The 16,260-nt window shown below is 47.2% G+C and overlaps 2 protein-coding genes across 19 annotated transcripts; one reads left to right on the plus strand and one right to left on the minus strand.

The window, feature by feature from the left end:
• Positions 1-1,706: 1,706 nt before the first annotated feature.
• Positions 1,707-6,794, minus strand: LOC139804855 (olfactory receptor 2G3-like). 4 transcript variants are annotated; one of them, XM_071762569.1, is made up of 3 exons: positions 6,633-6,794; positions 6,049-6,503; positions 1,707-3,713 (listed from the first exon to the last, which is right to left on the minus strand). In XM_071762569.1, exon 3 carries the CDS (start codon positions 2,846-2,848, stop codon positions 1,907-1,909), a length of 942 nt encoding a protein of 313 aa, XP_071618670.1. In that variant the 5' UTR covers positions 2,849-3,713; positions 6,049-6,503; positions 6,633-6,794; the 3' UTR covers positions 1,707-1,906. The 4 variants fall into 4 exon arrangements, with proteins under 4 accessions (XP_071618670.1, XP_071618669.1, XP_071618668.1 ...); XM_071762568.1 differs by having other exon boundaries at positions 6,049-6,794; XM_071762567.1 differs by lacking the exons at positions 6,049-6,503; positions 6,633-6,794 and adding an exon at positions 5,146-5,280.
• Positions 5,210-14,896, plus strand: LOC139804857 (uncharacterized). 15 transcript variants are annotated; one of them, XM_071762573.1, is made up of 5 exons: positions 6,838-7,302; positions 11,674-11,961; positions 11,996-12,046; positions 13,194-13,365; positions 14,112-14,896. In XM_071762573.1, the coding sequence occupies exons 1-5, from the start codon at positions 7,072-7,074 to the stop codon at positions 14,174-14,176; spliced, it is 807 nt and encodes a 268-aa protein (XP_071618674.1). In that variant the 5' UTR covers positions 6,838-7,071; the 3' UTR covers positions 14,177-14,896. The 15 variants fall into 15 exon arrangements, 2 of the variants coding, with proteins under 2 accessions (XP_071618674.1, XP_071618675.1); XR_011729559.1 differs by lacking the exon at positions 14,112-14,896 and adding an exon at positions 10,605-10,698 and having other exon boundaries at positions 6,828-7,302; positions 11,674-12,046; positions 13,194-13,805; XM_071762574.1 differs by lacking the exons at positions 11,674-11,961; positions 11,996-12,046 and having other exon boundaries at positions 6,847-7,302.
• Positions 14,897-16,260: the final 1,364 nt, after the last annotated feature.

A 16,260-nucleotide genomic window follows, 5' to 3' on the forward strand; every position in this document is an offset into this window, starting at 1 on the left:
TCATCAACAATTTTATCTTTTGCCTTCTCTGGTCATGGGAAGAACATTTTTAAAAGGAAGTGAGTCCTTCAGGTGTGGTGTCTGCTCTGGCTCTGCTAAAAATCTTTGCATTTATCTTTGAATTTACCTCCTACAGGCTTCATCCATCCAAGGGCTCACTTACCCTCCCCCAAAAGGCTCTGCAGGAGAGGTAGACTCCCACCTCCTGCCCCAGGAAGGATCTCACCTCTTCCAGTTATCTGCTGCTTGATACAGAGCAAAGAAATTTATGCATAGCTCTAACTTCATGGATGTGCTTCTTCCTCTTCCTTCATTTATGAATAATAAATTCATTAATTTATTAATGAGGTGTCTACTTCCTTAGACACTTGGCCATAGCATGGGATGAGTTTCCCTGCCCACTGTGCCACCTCAGAGCCCTGGCAGCCAGCTTAAAGTTAGCTACTTCACGACAGATTTTTTTAATTTTTAAGCTGTGAGATGATTCTCATCTTTAGAGACCAGAAAGCTGTGTCCCACCACGGTTTGTTATAACTTTCCATACTCTTGCTGCCTTCCTCTGGTGCTTCTGGAGACAAGAAACAAGGCTGGGTGATGACAGAACAGTTTGGGCCACAAAATTAAGGGGCAAAGGCAAGATTTTGGCTTTAAAGATGCTCTCACTTTTTAGGCTGTACACATCTTAAATGTCACAGGGCTTTGTTCTTGCTTTTCTTTAGTTAAACAAAATCCATTGGGAAGGACTTTCTGTGGGTTTCTCTGGGCCTGAATTCCATCAAAATGGAAGGCTGATCAGTCTGTGGAGGTGTTCTAGGTGTTCTCCTCCTGTAGCCACTGGGTTATTCAGGTGTAAAATTAGAACTACTGTGGCATCCAACCACACCCAGATTTTGGCTGTTGTGTCACTGGGTAGCAAATAGACCCACACCATGGAAAGGAGGATGCACAGCTGTCAAAAAAAAATCCAGGGAATGGGGAAAAACACCACATTGCATGAATGTGAGTATGAGGCACATCTCTAATTTAATTGTCAGGAAGTTCAGGAGGTCTGAAATGCTCTTCATGTTTCCTGGGTTACTTCAAACCTAAGGATGTGTCTTGGAGTTACAGAAGGAAACCCCCACCCTCTGATATTTGTGGCTGATTATGCCCTGCTCAAATCAGAAAACAAAATAATCTGCTCAATGGCAAAATAAAATGGAGGGATCTTGGCCCACAAGGGTCCTGAGTTGGACTGAAATGCAGCAGAAAATAAGAGGGAGAGAAATCAGCTGCAGAGGAAACAAAGCTGCTTCTGGAAACAGGGTAGAGAAAATGCTCACAGTGCAAGGGAGGAAATATTAGATGCAAACAACTGCACCTGTAGTGGAGAAGACAGGAGTTGTGTTTGCTAACCAACAGAATAGAGAAATTCTCAGGTCTGAAGGGAAACCACAGCTGTTTGCAACATAACTTCAATCCTCTGAAGTTAATCGTGAAGCAAAATTTATTTTAAGCTTTATACAAAACACTTCATTTTTCTCACAGTTCTTCAACTTTTCTTTTATGCTCTTTTTTATTTCTAGTTGTGATGCTCTTGGCATTTTCGTGGACTTGGCAGCACTGAGTTAACAGTTGGATTTGATGATCTTAGAGGTCTTTTCCAATCAAAACAATTCTATGATTTTCCACTTGTATTTCAAATGAATTGCCAGAGGGAGGCAGGCTGAGGTCACAATGCCTTTATTTAGCCTTTGGCTTTTAGACCAAATCCTAAAAGTTATTTAGAAAGCTATTGATAACCAAGGTCTTTTGGTTTAGGTGCTGTTGAATTTTAGCACACTGACAATTTCATGATTTGCAAAATTAAATCCAGGACAATCAGCTCACAGAACTAAATGCAATACTGCCAAACCCTGAAGAGCCTCTAAAGAAAGAGGGATTTGGGTCTCTTCAGTGCCCTCCTCAGGGCGTGCTCCATGTCCTTGTTCCTGAGGCTGTAGATGAAGGGGTTCAGCATTGGGGCTACGATGGTGTAAAACACTGCAACCACTTTGTCCCCATCCCGTGGAGCCTTTGCCCTGGGTTTCATGTAGGTGCAGATGGCTGTCCCATAGAAAATGGTCACCACCATCAGGTGGGAGCCACAGGTGGAGAAAGTCTTGGCTTGTACACGAGCAGACTGAAGCCTCAGGATGGCAGAAAGGATACGGGCGTAGGAGGCGGTGATGAAGAGGAAGGGGATGAAGACAATGAGGATGCTGAAGATGAAGACAACCAACTCCATGAGGGCCGTGTCAGCACAGGCCAAGGCCAACACTGCTGGCACTTCACAGAAATAATGGTTGAGGGTGGCAGGGCCACAGAAGGGCAGCTGCAAGGTGAGGCTGTTGATGAGCATGGAGCTCAGGAGGCTGCTGGCCCAGGAAGCCAGGACCATGTGGATGCAAAGCTGCCTGCTCACCACAGTGGTGTAGTGCAAGGGGTGACAGATTGCCACGTACCTGTCATAGGCCATGACCCCAAGCAGAAAACACTCTGTCATGCCAAAAGCCAGAGAGAAATACATCTGGACAGCACACCCAGAGAAGGAGATGGTCGTCTTCTTGCTCAAGAGGTTCACCAGCATCTGGGGGACGTTGCAGGAGATGTAGCAGATATCTAAGAAGGAGAGGTTGGCAAGGAAAAAGTACATGGGGGACTTGAGCTGCCTGTCAGCTCTGATCACCAGGATGACCACGGTGTTCCCAACAAGTGTCAACAGATAGAAAGCCAGGAACACTACAAAAAGAACAGTCTGTGTTCTTGGCTGGGAGGAAAGGCCTTGAAAGATGAATTCTGTCACCACACTCTGGTTTGCCCTTCTCATCCTTAAGCCAGTGGTTTAATGGTAAGAAGTAGTAAGAAAGTCAAATCTGTTGCAAGAGAACTGGAGCAGGAGTTTGTGTTTGTCTTGGAAGGGGAGAGAATCTGCCATGGAAAATCATGTACCCGACAGAGCATACCAGACATTTCATGTCATCTGTTATGGTGACCAGAAAAATGAGGAAATGTTGAGGTGGTTTTCTTATGGTACATTTAGCTGAACCCCTCCTCACGCTGGCTGTGCTCTAATTACACAGATTTAGCAGAGGAATGCCTGATTTTTACACACTGCAATGCCTGACAGAGGCACTACTCTCTTTAAAAAATCAAAATTCAGTGTTAGATCAAAAGGTTAAGTGCTAAAAGCCCAGTTCTCCAGATCCTTTCTTAGACATTGGAAGAAACACGAAACAGACTCCTGGAGTAAACCAACCCTTCAGACACTCTCATTATGACACAGATCTGCTTTTGGGGGTAAATATTCCAAGAGAACATTGACTTTTCTTGCAATAAGGCCAAAATTCAGCACACAGACCACATCTAACAAATGAAATATTTATATTAATGTATATTTAGGATCTTCTGGTGTTCTCATCCTTGTAGCTCCCTCTTCATGTTCTGTCTTTCTGCCATCTTCTGCCTAAGTAATTTTTTTTTAACTATGACAAGAGAGCCTCTGAGTGGCCAGAGCTGCAGGATCCTGAGTTTTCACCCAGTAAAAGGAGAGCAGCAGATTGCCCAGATCAATAATTCAGTGCTGAATCCAGACCCTGAGCTGTGACAGTGTCACTGGATGTGCTGGAGGTGTCTGAGCCATCTGCAGGCAGCCATCACGTGTGAGGTGGGGACACTGGAGATCTTGGGTGCCTCTGGAATGACAATTGGAGAAACAACAGGTCACACACGGGTGTCACAAGTGGTACCAGACTGCTACAGCTGAACAAATTTCACCCCAAAGACAGGAGTTGAATATAAACTCTAAGAAACCTAAGAGCTGACACAGGAGACAGAACCCATCCTGCCAAACTTCACCTTCCTTGGTGCTTCCTGGAGCTGAGGTACCCACTCATTTACAGGCATAAAAAAGCAGCAAGCACTTTAAGGCAAAATTCATGGAATTAAAGTGTCTGCCTGCTTTGGGGTGAAACTGCCCCTCAGAGCTGTTTATCAGTGATTAGATAAAGCCCTCAGTCTGTCTCTGCAGGGGATAATATTTAATCAGACAAACCAGGCCATCAGACTTGATAAGCACCAGCATGGCCACAGGTGAAGGCTGTAACCTCACCACCACCTTTCCTCTGCTCTGAAAACACTGACTTCCAGAAAAACACCTCTTGTTCTCAGCTTGCCAGCCTCTTGTGACACTTGTTTAGAACTCTAATAAATGAGAGCTGTTAATTGCAGGTGTTAATAAACAGGCATTCTGCTGCTCTCCTTTTACTGGGTGAAGACTCAGGATCCTGCAGCTCTGACCACTCAGAGGCTCTCTTGTCATAGTAAAAAAAAAAATAAACAAATATTTGTTAATAAAGAAATAAATTTGTTAATAAACAAATGCCTGAGCTTGCAAGGTGAAGCTGCTCACTGCAACAATTTGAATGACTGAAACATTTTTTAAGCTGTTGCTGTTTGCATTTATTGAGAGTAACTCAGAGGGCACCTTCAGACAGGTGACAGCAACACAGAGCCCAGAAGGTGGGTTGTGAAGAATTTTCTGTGCTCTAGGAAATCCCAAGGCAGTTGGACTGTTTGTATTTGCCACAGTCTGTGTGACAAGGTTCCTAAATGATTTTTTTTCTTTGCTGTAACCCCACATCTCAATTCTCAGCACAGCAAGGTGAGTATTTCTCTGGATTTGGGGGGGGTTGAGGCTAAGACCAACACCAGACTTGTAACCACAGAGAATGGCTGAGCTGCAGCTGGAAGTCACCCTGACCTCAGTGTCCTTTGTCCCTTCAAGTACAAACTTCCAGGAGAAAAGAGTCCAAAAGTCTCCACATTAGGGAAAGAAGCCACATGGACATTCACAAGTATTTTTTCTCAGGTTTTAAAAATTTAAAAATTAAAAAGACAATCTTCCTCTCTGCCTTTTTTTTTTTTTTTTTTACCATTCCTGATATGAAAATTCATTAATGGATTTTTTTTTTTTTTTTTTAATTAATGTACATGAGCATAGACTGCAACTATGTGCAGCCTCTCTGCAAAAGCTGAAGTCCAGAGTAGAGACAGAGAATAAAACAGTGCCACAGTTCCCAGTCTGTCAGATTTTACAATATTTCAGACTCTGGATGTTTTTCCTACCTTGGAAATTAACAATAAGGATGATGCTTTCTGTCCTCAGGAACAAATGCTGCTGGAAAGCTGGACACACAAAGGCATTTAGGAACCTCTAAATCAAGAAAGCTGCTGGAATTCTGCTGCTCCCTGGCTCCAGGTATGGACAGACAGCAGGGGAATGGCAAGGTTTCCACAGTCAACTTCTTTTAAATCCTGTTGTGTCCCAGAGGGATCCCATTGGATCCCAGTGGTTTCAGTCTGCTGAGGTCTTTGGTTCAGGAATACAGAGCTCATTTGGGAAAAAAAATAACAATAATGAAAAAAATAAAAATGAAAAAAGCCCCAAACACCTCCAGAATATAAGCAGAGGGTTCATATTCTTCCCTAGGTAATGTTACCATTTATCTTGGCAATAAGTTGGAAGCTTATTTTTTGGGTTGTTTTAACCTGGGTGACATTTTTTCTCCAAGCCACAGGGTCCCACAGACCCTGGGCTCATGAAATGATCAGAGAGGGCATAATCATCATTTCAAGGTTTTTTTCTGGCCCTTAGCAAACAATACCAACACGTGCAAGCTGAATCCCACTCTGGGTTCTCCTTACTTGAGCTAAAGATAGTTCACAGCCCTGGCAGTGGCTGGGTCAGCAAAATTTATCTTTACAGATTTACAGCCTGCAGCCACCTGAGGTATCTGGTTAATCCTTGACACAGGAGAGGTCCCTGGATCAGGAGAGAGAGGCACAGCCCCCTCCTGAACTCTGAGAAGCAAAGCCCCCACAGAGATGGTTTTGCCCTGGACACTTCAGGATTATTTCTCTTTGTGGATGACAGGAGCAGCCCTACAATTAGGTTTAGCTGTGAAACTTTTAATAGTTTAAGTTGGGTGTAAAACCCCAAAAACGAGAGAGCAGAGAGATGAATGATACCCCAAATATTTTCTTATATTCCTCTGGAAAGGCTTTTCCACACCACTCTCCTCAAAACCTCAGCATCTGCTGCATTCCTGCCACGGGTGATATTTTAGCCCAGTTTGCCCAAATACCTCCATCACTGGGTACTGGAAACCCCTGTGGAGCTTTCTCAGCTCTTCACAGCTGGTTTGTTGAAATGGGAGAAATAAAACTCAGTTCTGCTGCAGCATTTTGCTTCCCTCTCTGTGTGGTGGCTCTGGGGGGGATTTGGGGTCCTGCTTCAGGGGTGTCACCCGTCAACTTGTCCCCTGGAGCTTCCAGCTGTGTCCTGCCTGAGGACACAGGGACAGGGCAAGGGGACAGGAAGGGTACGATCCATTTTCTATGATTTTTACCAGCATAAAACGGAGCTTTTCAAACCCAAACTGGCTGCCTGGTTTGTTTCATCATCAGCGCAGGGAGGGGCAGAACTGCGGAAATAAAACAAAAGTCAAACTCATCATTTCACCCTTTTCCTTAGAATTCTGGAATTCACTCTTCACCTCCGGGAAGAGCTGGGAGGTGTAGGAAGCCCGGGAGGGGGGCGGGGTGGGTGATACCGTCAGAACCGAACTGTCCGGTCCCGGTGTTGCTGGGGAGAGCTCCCCGAACCGAACGGACAAACACAGCGGTACCGAACCCGGGGCACTGGGGAAAGGATCGCGGGGCTGGGGAGGCACCAAGCACCTCAGGGCGCTCCGAGAGCACAGCCCGGGGCTGCCCCCCCCTCTCCCTCCTCCAGGGGGTCCCCCCACCCCATGGACTACACTTCCCAGCATGCCGCGCGGAGCCCAGCGAGTATGGCGACGTTTTGTGATGTCATCAACATGCGACACTCGCGGGCTAATCACCAGGGCGTCCGGGATTTTTGCCGCCATCGCAGGGCAGCCCCGCACAGCCCCGCGGCGGCACTGGGGGAAGGAGAAGAATACTCCGCAGGTCCCGAGGTGACGCTGAGGAGGGAAACGCAGCGAGTCCCGCACCCCAGCCCCGGGAGCCATGGCCGCGGGTACCGCACAGCTGCCCGGGACTACAACTCCCAGCATACCCCGGGGCAGCGCCGCGCCTGCTCTGCTGGTGGAAACCGCTGATTGGCTCAGGCGGGACACGCCCCCCTCCTGCATCGCCCCCTGCGGGCCACGCGGCGACAGCGCAGTCCGGGGCTCCCCCCGGTACCGGAGGGAGGCGGCTCCGAACCCCGGCCCGGCCGCTTCGGTTCCGCAGCGATGTGTAAGCTCCGTCCCGGGCCTCAGGACTTCCCGAGCGTCCCCGCTATTGCCTGAACTGGGTTGAACCGTGTGGCCGGGGTGGGACAGGGCCCGGTGCCGGTTCCGTTCCTCCTATCCGGGCTGTGGGGTGAGGAGGTTCCTGCGGGGTGGGCGCTGGCGTCTGGTTCAGGTCCCTGCTGCAAGGCCCGGAGGAGCAGCAAGGCCGTGGGTGCTGTCCCAGCCCCCCAGCATTTTCCTCCGTTCCCTTTTGGGGTGATGCGGAGCCCCAGAAACGAACAGAACCCCAGAAACGAACAGAACCCCAGAAACACCCCCAGAAACCCGGTTTGGGTCACGGGCTGGTCCAGGCTTGAGAGCAGGGAGATGTCCGGGTGCTGCAGGCAGCCTGAGGCAGCTGGCTGAGGTCCAACTCAGTGGTTCTGCTGCAGGAGGTTCGGATGAGTTACGATTCGGAGCTGATGTATAGAAAGCCCAACGAAGTGGAAAGTACTTATAGGAAGAGGAGCTTTAGGATGAGAGGATTAGGCAGGTGTGTTCACTTGGTGAGTGGTAATGAGGCTGGGAGGCAGCTGGCAGCTTTCTCTGGTGCTTCCTCTCCAAATTCTCTGAAATTGCTGAGTTTTGAGGGAAAGAGGCTGAAAAAGGAGGTGGAGGTTGCAGGGAGTGAGCAGCTCCTCCGTGTGTCTGCTGTTGGCTGCAGTCCTGGTGCTGTAAGCAAAAGGGGAATGTGAGCAAAGTTTCTGAAATCATCCTGGAGAGCTGGACAGGACAAGATAGCTAAATTCTGAAATTAAATCTGAGTGCTTCAGCCCTTGTGGGATAACAGAGGGACAATCCTCCAGTTCTCCAAAGTAAAAAAAAAATAAAGGTGCTTTTTGAAATTTGCTCGTGCCAGACAGAGTGCCTGCCTTAGTTTGGTTTCTGCAGCTGTTGGACAAAACAGGTTGCCTGAAAATGAAATTCTGCCTCATTCTCCAGAAGGGAAAGGAATAAAGAGAATGCATCTGCTTCCCAGTTCCTAAACCCCAGGGTTTGGTTGTTTTCAGAAGGGTTGTTGCTCAATCCTGATACTTCCCACCTCGGGAAAGCAGAAGCTGACTGAAACAGAAGATGTGTGTGATAGGGTTGGGGGTGATACAGGGAAAAGGGGGAGAACTGGCTCCTACCAGTTGTTTCTGGGAGAAGGCACTTCTGGGGGACTTCATCCAAGAAGAGAAAGTCCCCAGTTGCTCTGGAGTAATGGTGGTGAAACTTTCCCTTCCCCTTCGTGCACTGGTGCTTCATCTGCTGGATGTGGCTGCAGAAACAGTTTCTCAGTCCCTTTCCCTGTTCCTTTTCTGGCCTCTGGAGCAGAGCAAGGAGGTGCTGAACCCTTCCCACCCAAGGGCCCTGCAGGATTAATCCTGTGATCCAAAGGAGAAGGGATTTCTGTGGAAAACACTGGAAGTGGATGTTCTTCTTTACAGCCATGGCCCAGCCTGTTCCTCTGGAAATGTTTGCAGTTCTGGTGAGGGAGGCAGACCCTGGTGACTCCAAAGTATAGGAAAAGATGAAGAAAACAGAGAGTAAGCCCAGATTTTTCTTCACAAGTGAGCTTCTGGGAAAATAATGAAGGTAGAGACATGGTGGAGAAGTTTTGCAGGGCCTCGTGCTGCCCTGATGCTGCTCTCTGGCTCAACAGCAGGATCAGTAAATAGCATTTATTTACTGTTTAAACTGATGACAATTGCTGGCAAAGTACCCATGGGCAGGGTTTTTTTGTGTCTTCAATCTAAAATTGCTTGTTAAGAGGGCAGTGGGACAGCCCTGGCTGATCAGAGAGGTGTGTGATAAGAGATAAGAGTTAAACAGGAGGCTGGATGGCAAATCCCTTCAATCCTTGCTTCCCAAAGCCCCAGGCCCTTGGGAGAAGGAGTGAGCCAGGGCTGGGGGGGTGCTCCTCGCTGGACAAGGACCTGGACTTGACACCAGCACCTTCTGCAAGGAGCTGGGCTGTGGTGAGGCTCCCGGAGCAGGGAGAGAAGGTGGAATCCTTGCTTGCTGGAGGTGAAGCCTCCTTGTGGCGGGCGATGCAGTCGCTCTCGGCTTCCAGTAAGGGGCTGGCTGCTTTTTTTTGTGTGGTCATGCTGAGCCAGCTCACAGCGCTGCACTTCCCTGCCAAAGTTTCCAGGATGAAGTAACAATGCTGCAATCCTGGCTTTCCCCGCTCCCACCCTGCCCTCAGAGTTCATGTTTTCCACGGGGTCCAAAGGAACACACACATGGTTCAGCACCTGAGCTGCTCTCTCCACCCTCCTGTTGTTTCAGCTGATGTCAGCCCCTTCCTCAAGCTGCATCTTCTGACTGGAGAAATGCTTCGTAAGAGAACTTCAGCTGCTTCCCTTTTGGTCTTGATTTAACGTCTTCACTGCTTGCTGTCCCTGTGTCCTCACCAAACCCTTTGCTGTTTCAGCTCCAGGCCCTGCCTGAGGCTGTGAGCTCTCTCCTGGGGAGGTCTCCTCTCCACTGAAGGTCCTGGCCACGGCAGCTGTGGGGAAGCACCTTTCAGGGAGGGTGTACACCAGCTCCTGAGGACCTGGCTGTGGCATTTGAAGTAATTTGCTTCTGTTTCCCCTCTCTTCTGCTTCCCATTGCTACAGAGCTTGGCTAGCACCCTCCACCCATCAAGGCATGACCTGAATGCTTGAGCTGACCCAGCAGCTGGTTCTGGAGCTTGTCAGATCCATCTGTTGATCAAGCCGACCCTGGAAACTGGCCCTAAAGGATTAATTTTGAATCCTGGGGTCACTTTTGGGCTCCTCACGACAATCAGGACATTGAGGGGCTGGAGCATGGCCAGAGAAGGGCAATGGAGCTGGGAAAGGGTCTGGAGCACAAGGAGAAGGTCTGGAGAGCTTGTGAGGAGAGGCTGAGGGAGCTGAGGGTGTTCAGACTGGAGCTGAGGGGAGAACTTCTGGGTCTGCAGTTCCCAGGAAGGAGGTTGGAGCCAGTGGGATCAGTCTCCCAAAGAACAAGTGATAGGACAAGAGGAAACAGACTCGAGTTGCGACAGGGGAGGTTTAGGTTGGATATTAGAAGAAACTTGGTCACTGAAAGGGTTGTGAGGCCCTGTCCCAGGCTGCACATGGCAGTGGTGGAGTCACCATCCCTGGAGGTGTTTAAAAGCTGTGTAGCTGGTGTGCTGAGGGACAGGGCTTAGTGGTGGAATTGGCAGTGCTGGGTTAGTGCTGGGACTCAATGATCTTAAAGCTCTTTTCCAACTCTTATCGATTCCCTGCTTTTTCCTCTGTTTTTTTCTGGTAGCTTTGGGACCTGAGCTGGCCTGGAGAGGCCCTGATGAAGACTGGAGCTGGTGGGGGGTCAGCAGGGTGGCTGGAGACAGGGAAGAGAGCTAAAGGTGGGTGTGTGAGGAATCTCCCCTCCTCGACAGCCTCAAGCTGGGTGAAGGTTTCAGCTCCATGGTGTAGCTTGACTTGGAGCCTATTCCTGTCCCATGGGTTGGATCCCTTTCATGGTGCCTTTCAGAAGCAACCAAGAGCACCAAACAACAGGCAAGGAGTCCAGGATGTGCTATGAGATGTGTCAGGCAGAAATCTATTTTATTTTCTTGTCAGACTGGAAAGTTCCTGATTTGACTGGTTTCAGTCTTGGTCATCAGTGCAGATTTAGACAGGTTTTGGGCAGTGAGGCCACGCATGACTGAGCAGGCCGAGTCATAACAACTGAGGGGAGGAACTGATCCCTTAGGCCAGGCTGAGCATTCCTCAGGCTGTTTTAGACCTGCACTAAAGTTGGCTGCTCTCCTAGAAAAGTCCAAGAGTCCTGCAGGTACTAGTGGGAAGTGCCTTTCCAGCACACTGACCAAAACCACAGGGCAACATTACCCTGATGGCCAGGGTTTCAGTGGCTGATGGTTGGTCAGGGTTGAATGATGTCTGTGGCCATCTGCCAGCCTGGCTGGTGCTGTGCTCTGAAAGAACAAGATGTGATTGTGAAGGACTCTGAGGACTCTTCTCCAGAGCAGCACCCACCCCTGTGGCTGCTCTGCCTCCTTATCTTGCTGGCTGCATGGAGCTGGCAGCCTGTTCAACTCTTCTGTTGGGTGCTATCTGTGGGCACAGTCCAACATCTGTTGGATGACAGCTTAGACATGGTCATATCCAACCCTCTGTATTATAATACCAAGGTCATGATAACTATTCATATTCAAGTCATGTTGACTATTTTCCCCCATTTTATTTCTCTCTTTGTCCAGTTTCATTGTTTTTTTCCCCCCTCCCCCACAGATGCTGTGGTGGAATAAATTTGCAAAGGGAGAACCAAGTGCTCTGTTTTTGAGGTGTTTTTTTTTTTTTTTTTTTTTTTTGCTCAGGTTTTCTCACAGTGTGGGGCAGAAGTGGTTTCCCTGCACAGGGAAAGCAGCAGTGGATCTGTTCCCCCCCAGCTGCTGTGTCCAGAGGTGACTTTGCAGGGCAGACACTCCACACCTCTTACAGGTACAGCCTCTGGAGCTGTGGCTGCATCTCAGCTGCACGAACCTGATGGGTGTTTTCACCATCCCTTCACATCATGGCAGGAAACAGCTTTTCCTTCAGACTCTCAGAAAAATCCCTCTGCTTTTCACCTCCCCCCAACACAGAAAATCCCTCCAGTTCTTCTCAGCCACTGATCATCTCTTCACTCCCTCTTATAGAAGCCATGAAATGAATTCCTGGAGGCAACTGCTCAACATCAGCCATTCAGAGGTGCCCCTCCATCAGCATTTCCTGCCTGACAGAGATGGAGATGTGGGCTGCTGCTTGGTTTTGTGCTGGAGATTTTGCTTTATCAGCTTGGTGCATGTTCTTTCAGCTGGTGTCCAACTGCCAGTTAGTTCCCTGTAAAAGCTTGGTGATTTCTCAGCATGCTGGAAAGCACTGGTTGCCCTGCTCCTTTTTGGGTGGTTAAATAGAAAAGCAACGACTTCCTCTGGAAGGTTTGATGTCTGTTGAAACAAACTGTCCAAAGGGCATCTGGGATGAAACCTCATCTTTAAAAAAAAGGACATTTCACCTGGGTATCCTACTCAGAGTCATTGATGAAGGCTTCAGTACTTGCCAGTGTTTTGCAGGGGAAGTGGTGATAGGAAGGAGGTGATTTTTTGGTGCCTTGGGAAACTTTCCTGTGTTTGTTGACTTTAGCTGGGTGGTTCTGTTTGCAAATGTGTTTGGTTTGCAGTGTTTGAGGAAAAAGTTGGGTACAACAGAAACAAAAATGGTACCAAGCCCCACCTCCTTGCTTTTAAGACTTTGTAAATCTGAGAGGAAAGGTGGATCACACTTCATGAGGGTGAGGATGCTGCAGCAGGTGCTGGGGGTTGTGGCCTGTGGTGGACTCTCAACATTAAACTGATTTTTGGCTTTTCCAGCTTTGCAAATCTGCCTTGTGAAAGCCACAGTTCGTGCAGAGGATGATGTGGCTGATAGGTGCTTGTAAATTCACAAAGTTCTGCCACTGGCTGTGCCAAGCACAGAGAATTTCTGTGTTTTTAACACTGTTTTTCCTCTCTCTGGACACCCTGCACTTTTTTTGAGGTGTGCCAAAGAAATAAAATGACATTAAAAGGGCATTTTGAATGAGTTAGAAAATTGTCACCTCCTGGGGCATTTCTGTGTACAAAAACGTTCCAGAGTGAGGAAGAAAAAAAAACAAACTGGAACAGAACTTAGAAAATGTTTGCTTTTAAAATGGGGCTTGTGTTACTTGTTTCCAAAATCCTGTAGTACAGACTGTTACAGATTATTTGGTCTTTGGGACCTTTTTTTCCCCCATAGCAGAAGAATTTACGGTTCAGTTGTCTCCTGAGCAAATTTCCCAGAACAACTTCAAATATCCTTTGTCTTTCTGTCTCAGGACTGTGTTTCCAGGAACCAGGAGTTCATTTGCATTCTGTGCCCTAAGTGCTCAGTGAAAACCTACTGCCTAAATCCCGGGTTTCCCAGCTGTCCAAATTTCAGCACCTGGAAGAAAAGACTGAAAAATTTCCACAAGGTTTTTACCCGAGGACCGGGAGGAGAAGTTTGCGGTTTGTATCCATTTTTAGGATATGTTACAGAACAAGTGGATCCCAGATGTTTTTAGTAAACAGCTTCAAAACTCATAGTTGGGATCAGTGTCGAATTTCCAGACACGTGATCAGCCTCCCAGCCAAGTTTGGGGTTGCTTTTGTGTTTACATCGAGTCTGCGAGCTGAATGACACCGAAGTCTGTGGGGGGAAGTTCTGCATAACAAATATTTGACTGGACGAAGCTTTATCTTATTTACAGGACTTTGAGCTTTGACAGAAAAGGTTACTGTGGGTTTTTTGGTTATGTAATGTTTGAGGCATATTAAGCTGTTGCTTTTTATCTCAGGTTTGTTGTTATTCTAGCCATTAAACCACTGTGGCAAAAAAAGCAAGCATTTTAAAGCAAAAGGGAACCATTTCTAGAGATGATAAATAAAACTTGGAGCATTTCTCAACATTCTGGCTTGCCCAGCTGCTCTTCACACCAAGGGAGTCCTCTGGTTGAAGGTCGAGCTGGATGCCTTAAGTCACGTGCCAAGTTCTTGCTCAGTGACTAAATCAGCAAAAAAGTGGCTCCTGTTTTTACAAACTCAGGATTTACTTTGTGCAAACGTTGTCCAGTATCTGTTTAAAAGTCATGTTTTCTGTCTACAGTAATCTCACTGTCATCATTTGGCAAGATCGTGCCCAAGAAGAGCACAGGTAGGGTCAGTATGAATGAAGAGGGTGTAAAAATCATGGAATTTTCCCCCTTTTTTACCAGGATATCCTGAGATTTACCTTCTGCAAAGTCTTTGCCAGTGTCAGATGCCCTCTTGTAGGTGCTGAGAGTCTTGGAGCTTCCTCCAGAGCCTTGGTGGATTTTCCTGCATCCAGGCCCACCAGTTCTCTGCCTTAATCATCTATATATGTATGGAAAGATTCATCACAGAAGCTGAGGTTATTTTTGCACACTTAAATTGTGCTCTCCAGCAGGAAGTGAAGCATTTTTGCCCCTGAACTGCCTGGGGTTTGGGTCTGTGCTCTGTTTATCAGTGAGCTGCAAACAAGAGAGCTGTCTCTATTGTTTCTGATGGGATCTTGTCCAAGGGGACACAGAGATTGCCTTCAACAATCTGAGGCTTCTGTGGGCAGAAATCTGGTGACTTCTGCCTGTGGGCAGCACCAAGCAGCCCCTGCTTCAGAGCAAGGAAGCAGCTGAGAACCAACAGGAATTCAGAATAACAGCTGAGAGCTAAATCAGCCCCGGGGCTGCCATGAAAAGTGTTGTGAAAGGAGGAATTTGGATTACCAGGCTCTTTTTCCTTCTTTTTCCAACACCTTTAATCTACTGGGTTTGAAGGAGAAAGGCCAGGACCTCCCCTCTGATTTAGTTTAATGAGTAACAGTCAGGTATGCAATTAACTATTAGCTCTTGAAAAAATCATGATAAAAATTATCATGCAAAGCACTGTCAGATGCAAAAAGTGAGTTTGCACTCCCTGAATGTGGATGCCATTTGAGGGGAAGTCCAGCCTGACTGTGGCAATGCTTTCAGCAAGCCTTCTCTTCAAGAAAGGCACCAGACAAAAGGCAGCTTAAACCTAAAAGCCGTAGGAAAACAGTAAAGAAGTCAAAATTTAACAAGAATGGGACAGAAGTTTGTGAGTCAGTTGCACAATCAACAGAAAAGGACTGAGTACAGCTGAACCTACACTCTGGTAAGACCAGAGTGCTGAGCACTTTTCACCTTGATCACTGGGGTCTCATGACTCATGGCTCTACAACCCCATGTTTCCTCTTCTGACCATGTAAATCTGCTGTCATCAAAGATAATGTGAATGTTTGTGCAACTTGCAGCTGATTCAGAAAGCAGAAGGTAGGACTTCCCTAATCATGTGTCCAAACTACAGAGGAAATAATGGATTATTTGCTCAGTTCCTTACAAACTGTTGCATGGCTTTTTTTTTTTTTTTTTTTTTTTTGTGAAACAGTGTAGGGAGGATTGGGTAAAAATATATAGAAAAAGCAATAGCTTGTGATTTATCAAAACAACTGGACAACTTTTCTCATCATTCCAAGGGTCGGTCACAGGTGAAAAGGTTGGGTGGAAATAGGGCACAAAGAGCAAAGATTATGTAAAATAAATGGTTTGGTGTTTTGTGGGTTCAAGGTTGGCCTTTCTGACACACCACAACACACTGCAATGAACTGCTAGTACAGAGTGTCAAGTTATACAGGAGGAGGACAACTCCTGACTTGGTGCAAGCCTCTTGAATCATGTGCTGGTGAAAATACTACAGGATAAAAACAGCACTGCAGATCCACCCAGCGGAAACGCGGGGTTTTTTTGCCTTCTTTTTTTTTTTTTTAATTATTATTTTTTACATAAGCATTTGTGTGGGAGGGAAAAAGGAGTCAGCAAATGTACCTGGCAGCCTGCTGAAGCGATAGGTATGACCCAGGTTACCTTCCATACCTTAATTACTTCTGATGGTTAACCGACAGGCAACAGAAAACAGTAAAAACAGAGGCTGCCTGTTTCCTGCAGGTGCTCAAAGGGCCTCAGAAAGCCCTCTGGTGCTGGCACAAGTCCTTCACACACTTCACCTGGGAAATCACCTCCAGGAAGGTTCCAAGACTGTTTAAAACTTTGTAGAAATAACTGGTTAGAGGGAAGTGGACTATGATAGTACTAAACACAGCTGAAATCATCATGTCATTATCATAAGACTGTTTTTTTTCTGTCAGAACTTTGATTCTTCAGTTGCTGATTATTCAGTGTTTTGCATGAACTGAATATAGGCTCCTCTGCCAAACCTCAGCATTAAGTGAGTATCTGAGGGCAAGAAATGTGAAGTTTCTCAGCAGCTTTTTAATGTCTGGTGCCTTTTAACTTCCCCAGTGCTAACGCCCAGGGTGCTTGATGAGCA

The sequence above is a fragment of the Heliangelus exortis genome, chromosome 18 (assembly GCF_036169615.1).
Source record: "Heliangelus exortis chromosome 18, bHelExo1.hap1, whole genome shotgun sequence".
NCBI lineage: Eukaryota > Metazoa > Chordata > Aves > Apodiformes > Trochilidae > Heliangelus > Heliangelus exortis.